The 18,826-nt window shown below is 40.1% G+C and overlaps 1 protein-coding gene across 1 annotated transcript; it reads right to left on the bottom strand.

Moving 5' to 3' along the window:
• Window positions 1–4,279: 4,279 nt before the first annotated feature.
• Window positions 4,280–14,205, bottom strand: Rack1 (Receptor of activated protein kinase C 1). Its single transcript, XM_076189464.1, has 9 exons — window positions 14,064–14,205; window positions 9,823–9,932; window positions 9,640–9,737; window positions 9,430–9,540; window positions 9,127–9,198; window positions 5,755–5,889; window positions 5,480–5,590; window positions 4,642–4,782; window positions 4,280–4,479 (listed from the first exon to the last, which is right to left on the bottom strand). Exons 2-9 carry the CDS (start codon window positions 9,929–9,931, stop codon window positions 4,300–4,302), a joined length of 957 nt encoding a protein of 318 aa, XP_076045579.1. The 5' UTR covers window position 9,932; window positions 14,064–14,205; the 3' UTR covers window positions 4,280–4,299.
• Window positions 14,206–18,826: the final 4,621 nt, after the last annotated feature.

The raw sequence follows: 18,826 nt of genomic DNA, 5'->3' as shown, positions 1-18,826 counted from the left end.
TGCCACATCCGGGTTTTGTAGCTGTGCACCGCACCTGGTGGTGACAGTGTTGACACTTGAAACAATGGAGAGGATCAAGTATGTACATTCATACATCATACTTGCCAGGTCGATTTTATTAAACTGCTCACTTTTTAAGGTGATCAAGACTTGGCGTGTGGGCTTCTTATCCCAGTCGCACATACTTGTAGCCCCAATCACCAGACTCTTCAGTGGCTTCAGTCTGTGCTGCTTTCCTCAGGATTCAAGCACTGCAGGGTCACAGGCTTGCCATCCAACATCATGATTGCTTCCAACTCTTCAAGTTGCCCAGTGTCAAAAGCAAGTTACCATTGCTCAAGGGTCTGAGGGATAAGAGCTTACCATGGAGGGGGCCATTCTCCAAGTTCTCACTTTCACACATGCACCCTTTGTGCAGAAATTAGGTATATACCACAGGGTGGCTCAGATGTGGTCAAGAGGGGTTGCAGCACATCTCCCTCCTCACCAAGACAATGGTGTGTTTAATACTTGGCTTGCCAAGAAGCTCTGCCCATATCCCACTCACTGTAGGCAGACAATTTTGGGGTCAAAACCATGCCCATCATACTGGTCTTACCAGATTTGACAGAAGTAATCTCCACCTCACCCCAGCTGGACAGTACAGTAAATTTTTAGTTGTGCACACCTAAGCAATATAGCAATAGAAAATGATTAATTCTGTAAATTACAATAGATCAACGTAATGACTTTTTTCCGGAAATCAGTAACAAAAGTTGCTAAAAACCTATTAACAAAGGTGCAGCAGTTGAGGGACACGTCATGATCGTTTTGATAGATGCCAAGGTTGATTAAATCATACATACATATACCAAGGCTTTTCCCCCCCTTACAAGGGAGGTCATCCCTGCACCTTGTCCACTGCCCTGGTTCAGAAGCAGTGTCGCAAGACTGCACATCCACAAAAATGAAAGGATAAATTAATCTATTCTATCCTAACCAATGTTTAGTAATTTGGTACCTCAAATTCAAGTATCATTCGGGTTGTCGTCGGCCCGATTATTATACCTCAGGCAATTACCAGAACCCCATGTTTTCTCAAAGTCCAAGGAAGCCCCGTCTTTGTAACAACAGCTATTGACATCGTAGTGCCTTTGTTAATTTGTTTTTAGCAAGGTTAGTTTATTTCCACCAAGGAAATATCATATTGCGTTCATATCATAACAAAATTATTCATTTTTCTGTTACCTCATAGGTGTGCACAACTAAAATACCACCAGTACTTCTCGAGGACTAGACTCTTACTTGGTTGAATTGAACCTAGACTTGGGCTCCAAGATTCTTGCCATTGAAATCGAACAATAACTCCATACAAGTATAGAACAAGTTTGAAGACCAATGCAGAAGTCCTTGTCATGTCACAAAAGCCCAGTTAAAGTCCTAGCCCAGTGACTAATTACCCCACTTCACCCACCACAACTTTAGCCCTGTGGGAATTTGCATCCTACTTCTGAAAAAATGTTTAATGCATGACAATCTAAATCATGCATTTCTTCCCCCATATAAGGAGTGTAACCAAGTCAAGCACACCCCCACCCATATGCCATCCACCACCCTTGTCTTTGCTCCTTATAGATGCAATAGATACTACATCCCCAACAATCCCATGCACAGAAATTATGTAATCTGTATACCAAGTGGCCCCCTCCTCCCCCATGTGGGAGGTAGCTAAGAGGTACATACCTATTCCCACCCATTTCACTCTCAGCTTGGCATGGATGACTGGTCATCCCTGTACCTGCCTCAAACAAGAGACTGCACATAACCACTTTCCCCTAATCCCATACATCTGACAAACCTTCCAGTACATTCCTGACCTGCGTCTTTTCCAAATCCATAAAGCTAAAATGCAATGCTGCAAAACTTGTACATCCACAGTAAGGCAATTCTTAATTGGTGACCCTGTCTCAAACAGAAGACTGCCCATAACCACTTTCACCTAATCCCATACATCTGCCAAACCTCCCAGTATATCCCGACTTGCGTCTTTTCCAAATCCATAAAGGCCCCCTTTTCCCAAAGCTCTCATGCACCTGCCTTACTGCAAAAATCTGATCCAAGCAATTAGTTCCTCACCAATTATTCCATGTTCCCTTACTAATCCTAAACCCTCCCAATTACTTGACAAACTACTAATCACCCTAGTAAAGTGGAACTATGCAGGCTCTCCTCCACCCTCCATTATACACAAACCTCACCAGCCAGTCCACTATTACTGTACCTCCCTTCTTCACACTCCACACACCACCCACAGTGCATTTTTGGAACCATGTGCAAATTCTAAAAATTAAAAAAATAGGCACCGAGATACAGACAGGTCACTACAAGCATAGCTCTCCTGTATAATACAACTTGGCAAATCTAACCCAAGTCCCTTGACAGTTTATAATTTTCAGAGCTACTTTCACCTCCATTTTCCTCCCATCAGTAGTCATAGAAAAAATGAGTGAAGATAGATTAGTAAAGAAGTGGGGAAGGCATAGGTGGAAGGGGTGAATATGAGGGGGTGTCCTAGGACAAGATGGATGGGGGTGAAAGGGGCATTACAAGAGGAATGACTATGGAGGAAGGGCAGAAGATAGGGGTGAATGGAGAGGGGTTGTGTATAGATGATGCTGTGATGCATGAGGGGGAGTGGGTTGGGGATGAAGTATGTACAAGAAAAAATTTGATGCAGGCCAAAGGGATTTCTCCCAGTCATCTTCTCTGGACGTGGGGATGGAGAGGAGGGGTCGCTGAATTTCTGAAACAACCTTGCTGTGGATGTGTTGTGTCTGGAGACACTGCTTATGACCCAGGGCAGTGGACAGGATGCAGGGATGACCAGTCATCCAGGAGGTGCCAAGATAAGAGAGGGTGGAATATATAGGAAATGGAATGGGTGGGAGTGGTTTCTATGCCAGTATCGTTGTATACCCACTCACTAATGCTTGGACTGGAGTGGGTGTTAATACTAGATTAACCCCTATGACCACCTTCAAACGTCTATGCAAGGGCTCCATCCCCTTTGGGGGGGTAGACAAGCCAAAAGGCATATATCCACTGTCAATGGAAGAGCCTCACTTCAGTGGCCAGTTGTGCAGACTGGTAGAAATCCCTTCAGGATGTCAAAATGGCATCAACAATACTCCCATGCATTTATACATGAGGAATAGGCAGGGGGGTGGGGGCCGGGGTAGTATGTGCGAGTAAATTTTGACGCAGCCCGAAGGGATTTCTCCCCGTCCTCGCCTTATATGCAGAGGGGGACGGAGAGGGGGGGGTCGCCGATTAAATGAAGCGGCCTTGCTGTGGATGTACTGTCTTGCGACACTGCTTCTGACCCAGGGCGGTGGGCAGGGTGCAGGGATGACCCGTCATCCAGGAGGTGCTCAGATGAGAGGGAGGGTGGGAGGGGTGTTGAGTGTATCTAGGGATGAAATGTTTGGGAGTGTTTTTATGCCTTTCCCTTTTTGGCTACCTCCCTTGGAAGGGGAAAAAAGCCTTGGTATATGTATTTATACATTTTCTCAACCTAGCCTTTCCTTCCAACTCCTAATTACAAAGGCGGAGCATACCGACAGGAGACCTTTTGGTCCATATCTAGGTAGGATGCGAGAAAAAAAGCATAGGTATATTTAAATAATAAACAGGTAAGTAGCAAATAATAATAAATTAACTTATAATAATTGAAAATCACAGACAAATGATAAAACAAAAATATAAACATTACAGCATCTTCCTTAGGTGTTTATCTAAATGGTCTATATCATTTATATATACTATGAACAGAAGTGGCCCAAGAACAATCATTTATATGTACTATGAACAGAAGTGGCCCAAGAATGGAACCCCACTTCTAACATTTTTTCCAATCCCCATTCATAAATACATGGAACAGACCCACCTTTACCTCATACCACTATTTCCACATTAGGCTTTATTATAGTAGAAAATTTCAAATCTTCATAATCCTTTGCACCAGATTGAAAAAGTGGCAGACAGGATCTGCAGCTCCTACCCCAACAGGTTCCCCTTATACCTGGTATCAAACTTGTCCAGTAGGCAATATTGTATTGCATTGATCACATGGTTAAGTTGCATTGCTACCTAGTCTTCCACAGACATAACCAAAATCATACAGGGGCATGATCCAAGCAGAGTAATCAAGAGGCCATCCCAAAATCACCCCCCCCCTGGGGGGGGCAGGAACGTGGTGTGGTCCAGCCAAATTTATAAGAGGCAGATTAATAGACTGAAGTACACCATATTTTTATTTTTCTATGCACGGCTTGTGACGCTGACCTGCCATACTCTGATCTTGTTGTCACTGTAGCCAGCAAACAAGGTCTGGCCATCAGCAGACCAGGCCATTGACAAACACTGAGGTGGCTCAGCCTTCGAGTTCTGAGTGATGACATCAGGTTTAAGTTCGTCCACCATGTTCTTACCCTCCAAATCCTGTAAACATGACAAAGTTGTAAAAATATGCCTACTAAAAATACCATAAACAAGTTCTTCTAAGCTCAGTCCCATATCCGCAAGCCATCATTATAATCCGGGCAAAAGTAGTTATCATCATTAAATAATGAATTGAAGATTATATTGCTTGAGAATACTTACCCAAATCTTAATTGAGGGTCCAGTGGCGGCACAAAGCCAATACCTATTAGGACTGAAGCACAAAGAGTTTATGGTGTCGGTATGATCCAGGGTGTACAAGTGCTTGTCATCATTCAAGTCCCACAGCATGGCTTTGGCATCCTGAAATGAAAATCAATTAGTATCAAGCCAACTACAAGTCTAATGAACCCCCTTACCATTTTCCAACATTTGAAAAAGCCACCACAACAACAACCAGAAGCAGGAAGAAAATATAACCAGCAGAAAAAATATATATACAAAACACATCTGCCCCACAAGACTACCAAAAAGCTGGTCTACACCACTGACCACTTTCAATTGCACAGAACCACCCCTCCCCCAATCCACTCAACAAACAGTTGAATCATTCACTTCCCTGAAGCTCACTCCAGCCACCTCTGCCTTCTCAAACCATCCTAGTCAATTCTGTTCACTCCTATCCTTAATTAGGCACAAGAATCCTACAATATTTATGCTCTTCACTCTCCCTAGGATTCCATGCGTCTTGGGCACACTTTTGTACATTCAAATCCTTCAGTAAATTTTTCATCCATCTTCAGTTGACTTGATTCCACCTTTCCCTCATAGCAGTTATCCCAACTGCTGCCACCACCTTCTTTTGCCTATGTTCACTTACAACATTCTACTAACCCTTTTGAACTCCAACAGCTGCCTCACTCCATCTCCTCTGGAAGTGCTACACTACCTGCAAACTGGCTCACCTACTACTTTCATTAACCCTCCAATCCACTGCCCATCACCTGTTTACTTGTTTCCCATATACACAAACCATAGTGTACAATTGCCTTGAACTTACCTTACCACCAGATGCACAAAGGGAGCCATCTGGAGATACTGTAACTGTATTCAGATACCCTGTGTGGCCATAGTGGTTAGTCTTGAGCTTGCAGTTGGTCAGACTCCATACCTAGGAAATGAACCTTGTGTTAAGAAACATCTGGGTCTGTATAATTCTCAATTGACTCTGCACTTCAGATTTTATGCAAGAAATAATCACCAGTCTTCAGTCGAGGTGTCAGAATGCATTTCATCATTTAAGATTAATACACTTTGACAAGACCATTTGCATACCTTAACTGCTCTATCCCAACCACAGGAAACAATGATGGGATTGTTGTTCGATGGGGAGAACCTCACACAAGACACCCAGTCAGAGTGTCCATCTTCTTGGATGGTGTATTTGCACTGGGCCAAGGTATTCCACAACTGCAATCAATAGTGTAATGAATTTTATTAGTTTTGTTTTGATATTACTTCAAAGTACAGAAACCATGACAGTTGTCTTCACCTACATACATACTAATGCAACCACCCCCGTCAAACACACTCCCACCCATTTCATCATCACATGTACCTCACTCCTCCAGGATGGTCCATACCATCTCACCCACTGCCCTGGATCAAAGCAATGTAGCAAGACTGCTTCATTTAATCAGCAACTCCATGCAGGAAGAAAAGACTGGGCGAAATATCTCCGGGTTTAATAGATTTCCACAAACCCAACCCCTTGTATCACAGCATCATCCATACACAACCATTCCCTATCCACACCTATCTTTTCTTCTCCCTTCCCAATGCCCCTTTTACCCCCATCCATCTCATCCTTGGTTCCCCAATGTTCCCCCTCTTAATCTTTATTCTTCCCATGTGTTCAAACCACCCATATACTCCATCAATATCCCAACTCCTTTCCCACCACTGCTCTCCCCCATGTTTCTCACTATCCAGCCTAGTAACCCCTACCATACCTCCCGGGCATTTAATCTCTTCCTCTAATGATCCATGTTTCGGCCCTTTACAGTACTGTCAGCATAATTCCTCTCAGCACATCCATTCCCAATAGTTTGTTACACATTTTAATTGACCAAGGTATGTTTTCTCAATCTACATTCTACCCCCACTCCTCCCTCACCCTCCACATTCGCACCTAAGTACCAAAAGCTCCACTTCCCTCAATACTCGCTTCCAATTTTCTGCCATATTCTCCCCTTGTACATCACCTTTCCCACATTTATCTTCATCTTTCACACACCTTCACAAACTCCATTACCATTAACCATCTGATTTGTGGTAAGACATGTGAGAAAGCTATAGGAAAAGGCAAGGATGTTTTCTGGGCTTATGGAATTGGGAAAGGCTTATAACAGGGTAGACAGGAAGGCACTGCAGGTATATGGGATAGGAGGAAAGCCGTTAAGAGCAGTCATGAGTTTGATAGAAGAGCTTGTGTTAGGATTAGAAATGGAGTAATGGTTTGAAGTTAAAGGGATGTGTCATGTCACCCTGGCTGTTCAATCTATACATGGATGGGGTGGTGTGAGAGGCGAATGCAAAGATGGTGGGTCAGGGGTTGGAGATGGTTAAAGAATGGAGAAAAGAGGGAAATAAGCCAGTTGTCTGCTGGCGACACTGCGCTTGTAGCAGGATCAGAGGAGGGATTGAGGAAGTTGGTGAGTTTGAGGTGTGAAAAAAGGAAGCTGAAGATAAAGGTGGGCAAAAGTAAGGAGACAAGATGTACAAGGGGAGGGACAGCAGGCTGGAAGGGGGCATTAAGGGAGAGACTGGAAGTGGATAGTTTTAGATACTTTGGTGTGAATGTGGCAGGAAAGGGAGCGGAGATAGAATGTAGATTGAGAAAAGGGAGTAAATACCTTGGTGGATTAAAAAGTGCAATGAGAAATAGGCATCTAGGAATGGATGCTAAGGAGGTTATATGAAGGCGCAATCGTGCTGAAAACACTGTACGGGGCAGGAACACGAGAGGAAGAGTTTGAATATGTTTGAGATGAAATGTCCGAGAAGTATGATAGGGGTTACTAGGCTAAAGTGAGAAACAAGGAGGTGAGGAGAACAGGTGTGGAAAGGGAGTTGAGATAGAGTTGAAAGTATTGAGATGGTTTGGACACATGGAAAGAATGAATGAAGAAAGATTAGTAAAAGGTGTGGAAGGCAGAGGTGGAAGGAGTGAACATGAGGGTGCATACTAGGATGAGATAGATGGACGGGGTAACGGGCATTGTGAAAGGAATGTCTGTTGAAGGACGGAAGAGGACAGAAGATACGGATGAATGGAGAAGGGTTGTGCATGGATGCTGTAATACATAAGGGGGACGGGGGGGTGTAAGAAATATTTTGACGCAGCCTGAGGGGACTTCTCCTTTACTGCACGAGGGGACAGAGGGGGTCGCCGAATTAATGAGGCACCCTTGCTGTGGATGTGCTGTCTTGCAAACCTGCTTCTGACCCAGGGCAGAGGACAGGATGACCAGTCATCCAGGAGGTGCCAAGATGAGAGGGAAGGAGAAGGGGAGTGGAATATGTGGGGAATAGAATGAGTTGTAGTGGTTTCTATGCCTTTTTCTTTATGGGTACCCCATATGTAAGGGGGAAAAAGCGTTTGGTATATGTATCTGGGGTATTGGATGCATGTTACTGTGGTGTTGAAAGCTGATCAGTAGCATGCAGCTGATACTTCAGGGTCTACGAACCAGAGCCACAAATAATTTGTCTTGGAGGGGACAGGTGTTGCCAATTAAATGAAGCAGCCTTGCTGTGGATGTGTTCCTTCTTGCTACATTGTTTCTGACCCAGGGCAACGGGAGATATTACCAGTTATGCAGCAGCCAAGAATGGGTTGTGGGTAAATGGGAGTGGAGTATGTGGAGATGGAAAGGGTGGGAGTGGATTTTATGCCTGTTTTATGGCTATCTCCCTAGTAATGGGGAAATGGCCATTGGTATATGTACGTATGAAGGGAGAGACTGGAGTATGTGGATAGCTTTGGACATTTGGGGCAAATGTAGCAGGAAATGGGAGGTTGAATGTAGAATAAATGCCTCAGGGATTAAAAATTAATAAACATTTGGGAATGAATGCTAAGATATTGAATGAAGGGGTGATTGTGCCAACAGCATTGCACGGCAGAAACTTGAAAGTGTGTGCGTGTGTGTGTGTGTGGGGGGGGGCAGCTGAGATACAGGGTTAAACTAGGATTGGGATAATTTGGATACACTGAAAGAATGAGTGAAAAAAGATGTGTGGAAGGCAAGGGTAGAGAATGAACATGAGGGGGCAACCAAGGATCAGATACATGGATTGGAAAGACGGCAATATCCGTTAAGGAAAGGGGGAATGGAGAATGGTTGTGTATGGATGACAATGCATGAGTGGGTGGGGGATGAGGAAGTACATGTGAATGATATTTTGACAGCTTGATGGGTCTCGTCCTTTTCAGCACGAGGGGAAATTGCCAATTAAATGAAGTGGCCTTGCTCTAGATGTACTGTGGGCAATGTAGGCATAACCAGTTATCCAGGAGCCAAGAAAAGTGCAAGGGAGGGGTTATGAACAAGGAGTATGTAGGGATGAAATTGGAGTGAATTGCCTTTGACCCTGGCTACCTCCTTTGTAAAAGGAAACCTTGTTATATGTAAAACCACTTACCTTGATAGTCTTGTCTCTTGATCCAGAAACAATCTGACGGTTATCTGCACTGAAGGCTACCGACAGCACATCCTGAAAAATACTAACAGTAAAAACCTAGCAACCAACAATGCATACAATTGCATCCCAGCACAATAAAGCCGTGGCCAACTTCCATGGCAATACTGTACCTTCCTTTGTATTACCAAATAAAACTGGGTACTCACGGTGTAGCAAGTGTCCTCTTCTATCTAATAAAAAAAATTTAAAACAAAAAAGCTTCCTGACTATTATATATCCACTTCAGATGCCCTGAAGTCACACCTTAGTATGGTCTTCAAACCGACGCGTTGTCTTGCCATCTGCCAAATCCCAAAGGCGCAAGGTCTTGTCCCACGAACCCGAGAGGGCAAAGTGGCCATCCAAGGACATAACCTGTAGGACAAGTCTTTACATCAACCCCAGTAATTGGTTTATATATATATTTTTTCATCTTAGCAGGTATTGATAATTATTTCTCAAGTCAAAACTTACCACATCAGAAATAAAGTGGGAGTGGCCATGGAGTCTCTTCTGTGGAACACCATAGTTGTTCTCATCACGTGTCAGTTTCCATAAGATGAGAGATTTGTCTGCAAGTTGAAACATTGACAAAAAATAAAACATGTGCAGCATTATATTCACAATCACATTTCTCAGTCTTTAAATAAAACTTACCCCTCGAAGCTGACAAGATCATGTCAGGGAAGTTGCGGTTGGTTGCAATCTGTGTAACCCATCCATTATGACCCACAAGGGTTCCTCGAAGTTGCAATGATTCAGACATTCTGAAAGAAGAGTTTAAAATTTACCTTCTATTCGATGATTTATTACCATAACCCTTGACACCTTTCAGTGATTTGGGTGCATGTCAATACAAGTGAAATTATTTCTAGGTCAGACTACACTAATTCACCCTTCATGATTCCTGGGGAAGTCATGAAATTTATGCATCCACTGATGCAAAGTAAAGCTTATACCTACAGCCCTATATGGGTTAGACATGGGAGGTGCAGTCCCCCCCCCCCAACCATGGGTGCAACAAGGTTGGATTTGGTAAGAAACCGAGGTGTAAAAGTAACAAGTGTATGTTCCTGGACTTCATGACAGATTGACATTGTGGCTTATGCACTTCATCCAACTGCAAAGGCCTAGCAACAAGCTACAGAACAATTTCACATTGACTGACCAAGAATGAATGTCCGACAGTGACCCAGTAAAACTTGTGACAATCACTGCCTGCCCACTCGGGGCAAGTGGTATATACCCAGGGCTGACATGATGCCTCGACCAGACATGTCCTAATTAAGGTGACCCATCCTAACCTTCGAGTGTAGTCAGGTCAGACTACCACAACTCATGCATCACTTTGCACCTACAAGCATACTTGTGGGGTACATGTGCACATGTACACCACAAAAGCTGGCAGACAGGGAAAAAATACTGGGATAGCTTGAGCACATGGAGAGAATGAAGAGAGACTAAAAAAAAATTTGTAAAGCAGAAGTACATGGTGTACTCAAAAGGGAAAACAAGAAAATATAAGTGCATGGGCCTGTAAATGGGGGTTTGAGCTGGGGGAGAAGCAAGAGGTGCAAGTGGAGAATGGTTGTGTATTTAACAAATTGACGTGGCCTACTGGGATTTGGTTTTATACAAGTGGTTGGAGGAGCTGGGAGAGAGAGAGATGCTAAGATTTGTTGGTGTAGATCTAACTGTCCATTACGAACTCTGCCCGTAAATGGACCCATGGATAATCTGGCTTGGCCCATGCATTCAGTAGTCATAAATACTGGTATTTTCCTAGGAAAACCATGTGGCTTAACTGCATAACCCCACACCACAGATTTGACCTAATGTACCTCTTTCCATCAACTAACCCCCCCCCCAAAGATGGTGGGGGATTATGCAAAAACACCGAACCAGTTACTATGCAATGTCCAAGATTTGGTTTACATCCACCTCCATGGTCAGAACCTAGGAATGTCTGATGAGACTGGTCTTGCCAATTACCGACCAAATCCAACTAAGGCTGGATTTTGCTAAATTGCACAATATGAAGAAACTAGCTTATGGTTGCATTATTTGACCCATTTTTAAAATAGGTCATTTTCATGTAATTTGATCAAAGAAGTTACGTTTTCATCCTCTGCAAAATTACCAACCACAGCTATGAATAGTCACTCACTAATTACCAACCATCCTCGACCAAGGACCGTTTTTGCTCAAATGTACAATTTCATAAAAATTACCATATGGTTATTATTTTGACCTATTTTCTTTTAAGTGCAATTTTCATGTAATTTTATCAAAGTTAGATTTTTATCCTCTGCAAAACTACCGATCACATCTACGAACAGTCCTGCCAGCCATCTATGATCAAGGGTGATATGGATCAAACTACACCAAATTTCTTATTATGTTAGTGTAATAGATTGCATATTGTTGAATTTGATAAATTTTAAAATTGGATTTTCATGTGATTTGACCAAGGTTACGTTTTTAGCTTCTGCAACCAACCACAGCTAGGAATACCAGGTTTAGTCGGTAATTTTGCAGATGTCCCTTTTGAACAAATTACATGACAATCACATTCTAAAGAAAATAGTTCAAATAAAGCAACCAAATGCAAATTTCTTAGGATTTGTAGCTGTGGTTGGTCATTTTGCAAAGCTAAAAAAACCACGGGGAGAGAAAAAAATCAAACAATGCAACTATTTTTTTACACAAAATTGTGCATTTGAGCAAAAACCACCCTTGGTCAGGTGTGGTTGGTTTTGGTCAGTAATTTGCGAGACCGACCGTATTCGTAGCTATGGTCTAATTTTGCAAAGGATAAAAACCACCTTTGATCAAATTATTATATGAAAATCACACACTGAAGAAAATAGGTCAAATAAAGCAACCATACGCTTATTTTATTTCCTCCAATAGTGTCTGAGCTTGTTCCTGGATACTATAACCTGTAGGTCAACAGTATGTAAAGATAATACGTCAATGCTATATTTTTTTTTATATAAAATTGTGCATTTGAGCAGTCATTTGTTTATGCTTGGTTTTGGTCGGTAATTAGTGAGACTGTATTTCTAGCTTTGGTCTAATTTGGCAGTGGATAAAAACCTAACTTTTGATCAAATTACATGGAAATCACATTTAAAAGAAAACAGGTCAAAAACCATCCTTGTTTGGGTTTTGTCAGTATTTAGTGAGTCAGTATGTGTACCTGTGGGGGTAATTTTGCAGAGGCTACAAATGTGACCTATCTTCGATAAAATTACATACAAGTCACATTTTAAAGAAAATAGGTCAATGCAACCACATATATAGAATTGTGCATTTGAGAAAAAAGCCCGTTTGGGTTTTGTCGGTAATTAACGAGACCCCTTCACACAAGAATCACTTATTGAAAAGGTTAATCCTGCTATATTTAATTATACAAATTTAAAAGCATTTGGCCTCGTCAATGTAGTTTCAAGATGTGATACACTACCAACAACTGGGTTTACACGAGCTTAGAGACCATCTTTTTGTTCGACTAATCAATAAACACTAGACAATTGTTGGTAGAGAGCCACATTTAAAATGCATACAAAATAACATCACTGAGGTACATGCTACTGTTGGCAAATCTTATACTTTGTGATGCAATTGATTGTACAGGACCACAAGACACTTTAAATGCATATAAAACAAGTATTCAGCATTATAGAATGGTGCAGGTCACTTGTTGGCAATTCAGCACAAGAGTCAATAGAGAAAAACTTGTTTTCAAGACAAATTTGAAGAGTTTTTCACCACAAAAACAAGATTTATGCCACTTCCATTTGTATTGCCATCAGTAAGACCAATGTCTTGATACTTTACATGATAGATGGACAGGAAATTATTATGAATATCGCGCAGATTGTTATAGGGATGGCACGTTGGCCACATGTGCTGGCGTTGGGGGGGTCCAAGCAATGCCGCGCCATGAGGTTAGGTTTGGTTTGGTGCATCAGTTAGTCGTTAACTTTGTATGTAAATTGGCCTAATAGAAAAACTTTGGCCAGTCTTGCCGATTGGAATGAATCCAGGTTATAACCACCCAAGATTTAACATTTCTTCCAATAATTAAAATCTACAATAGTCTACGGTAGGCAGACTCATGAAAATTGTAAATGGCGATAAGTTTTCAGATAGCAAGAGTAACATCTAGTGGAGATGTGTCCGAATTTCTCCATGGTCCTGCTCACTATGGTCAGGGAACACAAGAGGGCTAGCCCAAAATCTTGGATGAATATTGGCTTATGTACAAACCTGAGACTATTGTAGATCTTAATTATTGGAAGAAATGTTAAATATCGGGTGGTTCTAACCTACGGATTCAAACCAATCGGCAAGACTGGCCAAAGTTTTTCTTTTAGGCCAATTTACATACAAAGTTAACGACTAACTGATACACCAAACCAAACCGAACCTCATGGCGTGGCATTGCTTGGACCCCCCCAACGCCAGCACATGTGGCCAACGTGCCATCCTTATAACAATCTGCGCGACTTGCATTCCGAAACAGAAAATCGTATAGAAGACCTTTATACACTTTTATATTAAATAATACTTCATTTGTACCACTAAATAGCTACGAGACCGACGGGTGCAACATACGTCGTATTATGTAGTGAAAGTATTAGTACATAAATTGGTTGTTGGTATTACATTTGCAATCCTGCCCTTGGTACTTTAGGAAAATTTAATTACCAATAAAAATTCACTATACTTATGGTTATCATTAATGAATTAAAATTTCGCAGGGCGAGGTGGATAGTATTTTACTTTGTTTCTCCATTATTTCTCAATATTTCACATCGACACTAATATCAGTCAACGCCTCATCACTTATGCTAATAAGATATGACAAATTCTTTCTGTAAATTTCTTACTTGATGTCGATGGGCGCCGATGTAGCGCACTAATTCACCACACGTCCTTTCCAAACGGACGTACCAGACAGAAGGGCGACAATGGCGATTGAAGCTTGTCAACAGTTCTATCAGGGGTAGCAACAGCAGAAATTAATCGTTTTTAAAATTAGACAAAAATATATATGTCTAATTTTCAGTATAAATAAGAATTAATTTCATTACAGAATTACAAAAATGAATAATATATATCGATTAAAATTCATAAAAGAAAATAAGGGTAGGTAAATATTTTGGTTGGTAGTGATGACGAAGGGAGGAGAAATATAAGTTAATGCCAATTCCCAAAAACTAATATATATATATATATATATATATATATATATATATATATATATATATATATATATATATATATATATATATATATATATATATATATATATATATATATATATATATATATATATATATATAGAAAGTAATGTCTTAACACAGTAGTAAATTTCACCAAAAACCCACTGTGTTGGATAAGAAGAAATTAAATAAATAGAGTCTATATATTTCGATCACGGTCTGTGATCCTCTTCAGTGGAATACGACTGAAGAGGATCACAGTCCGTGATCGAAATATATGGAATCTATTTATTTCATTTCTTCTTATCCAACATAGTGGGTTTTTGTTTATATATATATATATATATATATATATATATATATATATATATATATATATTATATTTATATTATGTTAAAAACAACAGCAAATGAATTATTAATTAACTTTTTCCATGAGCACTCAAGCTTGCGAAAAGTAGATTTTTGGTAGGGGGAAAGGGAGTAAATCAAATTTCCAAAACTCATAGGAAACACAAAAGTTATAATTAACACAAAAATACAGCACACAGTAAACAAAATACAAGAAATTGTTACAAAAAATACAGCAAAAACAAAATACAAGTAGAACAAATTAGATTTCAAGACGCTTCGCAGATCTTTCTGCATCCTCAGTTGAAGTGAATAAGAATGGAAATGGGAGCATATCTTAAATGAAATGAAAAGCGTGGGGAGAAGTCACCGTGTTGTAACTGGAGGGGGTCACACGTATGACCACAAAAACTGGGAGAGATCACAGAACATCGGAAACTGTACTCGGAGAGGTCACTCCCGGATTTGGTGCCAATCTGCTTCTCAGTCTTTGGGAACGACGTATGGCAGGATGTTCTTCCTTTTGGCGGAGAATATGAAGTCTCTGTGGAAAAAAACCCAATTTCTTGGGATTGTCCATCTGGCTCCTCTGAACAGGTTTCATGCTAGGGAGGAGGGCGAGGTCTTTTACTTGCCTATTAATGGCAGGTTGCAGCTCCTTTATCCTGATGGCTTCCAAGATGGCCAAGCGCTCTGGGTCCTCTTCTTTTGCCACAACCTCCGTGTTTTTTACCATAGTCTCCCTATCGAGGTGGCCTCGATGCTGGGTCTAGTGGTGTTGCTTAGGTCCTCCGTGTTGCAAGTGCATGGTGATTCTTCTGGATAATGTAGTGGTCGTCCTTCCCACGTAGACTGAAAGGGGCGTGCAGTCCTCCTCTGGGCTTGTGTATTTATATACTACGTGGGATTGACGAACCTCCTGGGGTTCTGGTGCGGGGTTGATCATTAAAAGTAGAGAAGAGGTCTTTCTACTTTTGTAAAAGATTATGAAGGACAATTTGTCACTTTCGTTTTTGGGGACCACACATGTGACTTCCCCCAGTTACAACACGGTGACTTCTCCCCGCGCTCTTCATTTCATTTAAAATATGCTCCCTTTTCCATTCTCATTCACTTCAACTGAGGATGCAGAAACATCTGCGAAACGTCATGAAATCTAATTTGTTCTGCTTGTATTTTGTTTTATGCTGTATTTTTTGTACTCATTTCTTGTATTTTGTTTACTATGTGCTGTATTTTTGTGTTCATTATAACTTTCATGTTTCCTATGAGTTTTGGAAATTTGATTTACTCCCTTTTCCCCTACCAAAAATCTACTTTTCGCAAGCTTGAGAGCTCACGGAAAAAGTTAATAAAGAATTCTTTTGCTGTAGTTTTTAACAGAATATGCCTCAGAAAGAATCTCCTGCATAGACGCACACGCCTGTAGCGTACGCCTAATGACGTATATATAATCGGTTATATAATTGTGTATAGGGCACTTATATAATGTAATGACTACATAGGCTTACTTATACAAATAATTTACAATAAATATATGTTGATATTAAGTAGTCATGTATAATAAAGAAGTGTTACATATACAATAAAGGAGATACATATACTATAAATATATACAATAATTGAGTAAGGAAGGACTTGCCACAGATATTCAAGAAGATTTAGATAAATTACAGCAATGGTCTGAAAAATGGCTAATGAAATTTAACACAAGTAAATGCACATAGGTAAGAATAACAGTAAATACGATTACAAGTTATTTGGAAATTCGTTAACATAAGTGGATAGTGAAAAAGATCTCGGCGTAATCATCAGTAACGATCTCAAATCAACCAAGCAGTGTATTTCAGCCTCTGAGAAAGCAAATAAGATTCTAGGACTGATTGCGCGATCTTTTGATTTCAAAAGTCCATCACTCATTAACAAGCTATATAAATTGTTAATTCGTCCACATTTGCAATATGTTGTTTCCGTATGGTCACCGTATGGTACAACGGCGAGCCACAAAACTGATTCCAAATATCAAAAATAAATTATACGAAAATCAACTAAAACATATGAATCTGTTTTCCCTGAAAAAACGTAGACTCTGAGGTGACTTGATACAGGTCTTTAAGATTCTAAAGGAAATTGACAACATCAAAAGTGACAATTTTCACATTGAATGAGAATCAGACAAGAAACAATGGTCTCAAACTGTCGGGAAATAGATTCAATTTGGAAGTAGGTAGAAACAACTTTGCCAACCGTGTAGTTAATGAATGGAATAAACTTCCTGCACAGGTAGTGCAATGTAGTTCAGTTCGAAGCTTTAAGAATCATTTAGATAAACACCTAAGCAAGATGCTGTAATTATTATTATTATTTTATATTATTTGTTTTTGTTTTGTCATCATTTGTTTGTTTGATTTTAATTTATTATTAGTTATATATTAATTTATTATTATTTACTATTTACCTGTTTGTTTATTATTTAACTATACCTATGCATTTATTTATGTATTTTATTTGTTATTTACATTATTGTAGTTTTATTTATTGTTTCATTATTATTATGATTTTTTTCTTTCGCATCCGACCTAGATATGGACCAAAAGGTCTCCTGTCGGCATGCTCCGCCTTTGTAATCCTTTGTGTTTTAACAGTCTGACCAACATAAAATTGATTACATAATTTACAAGGTATTTTGTACACACACCCTTTATCACTTAACGGAATTATTTATGAGCAATTGTCTTACAGTGTTCTTATTGTTAAAAACTGCATTAATGTTGAATTTACGTAATATATTTGGAATGTTTTGCAGGTTCTCTTGCTACGGTAGAATTAGTAAGTTATTCATATTGAAAGTATGAGTTGACCTACGGTTATGAAATGTCCTTTTAGCACAATTGTAAACTGTGTCAAGGACATGTGTGGGGTATTGTAGCTACCAATATCGTAAATACATCTTATTTTATCATCGATGTACTCTGGGCTGCAAATGCGTAGGGTCCTGAGGAACATCGAAGAAAAAACAGATAGCTTTACGCCATCAGGGTGTGAGGAATAATAGTGTTTATATGAACAAACATTGGTTGATTTACGATATACACTAAAACTTCAATGCACTTTCACGGCGGTAGATATTGCAATCGAGGAGAGGCAAAATACCTTCACTCTCTATCTCCACGGTGAACTTCATGGAACTGACTAAATTATTAAGTTTACATAAAAAATAATTTACATTATCTTGAATGGGCCACAGACATAGGATGTCATCAATGTACCGCATCCATGTTATGTTGGGGGGAATGATCTTACTTAGAATTCAAGTTTCAAAAAACTCCATATGTAAATTACTCAATACGGGGGAGAGAGGATTACCCATGCTCATGCCAAATGTCTGAGAATCAAATTTATCATTAAATTGGAATTTACAATCTTTAACACACAATTTAATCAGTTCAATCAAGGTGTCTGAGGGTAATGCTAAATCGTGCTTATGTAACTCTTCTTTTAAATAGATTAAAAGGTCATCCAGAGGAACTTTCGTAAACAAACTAACAATATCATAACTTACCAATTTAAATTTATAATCTGGTTTTACCTCACCTAGTTTGTTAATAAGGTCTAAACTGTTCTTAACATGTGGAGTGGAAATAGTTCCAACTAGTGGACTAAGAATTGGAACTATTTCCACTTCACATGTGTGTGTATTTACCTAGTTGCATTTACCTAGTTGTATTTTACGGGAAGGGGAGCTATGTGTTTGTGTGTGTGTGTATGTGTGTGTGTGTGTGTGTGTGTGTGTGTGTGTGTGTGTGTGTGTGTGTGTGTGTGTGTGTGTGTGTGTGTGTGTGTGTGTGTGTGTGTGTGTGTGTGTGTGTGTGTTTACCTAGTTATATTTTGCGGGAAGGGGAACTATGCTCGTGAGGTCCCGCCTTTGTATCTCGTAGTTTCCAGTTCGCTTTTAAACTCACGAATGGTTTTTGCGCATACTATTTCATTATCCAGTTTGTTCCAAGTGTCCACTACTCTATGTGGAAAACTGTTTTTCTTCAGTTCTCTTCTGTAGCTATGTTTTTTATTTTCTT

This window comes from Oratosquilla oratoria, chromosome 8 (genome assembly GCF_046742065.1).
Source record: "Oratosquilla oratoria isolate Oo_2021 chromosome 8, ASM4674206v1, whole genome shotgun sequence".
Lineage (NCBI taxonomy): Eukaryota > Metazoa > Arthropoda > Malacostraca > Stomatopoda > Squillidae > Oratosquilla > Oratosquilla oratoria.
The sequence above is the reverse complement of the archived record's forward strand: the minus strand, read 5'-3'. Positions and strand labels throughout refer to the sequence as shown.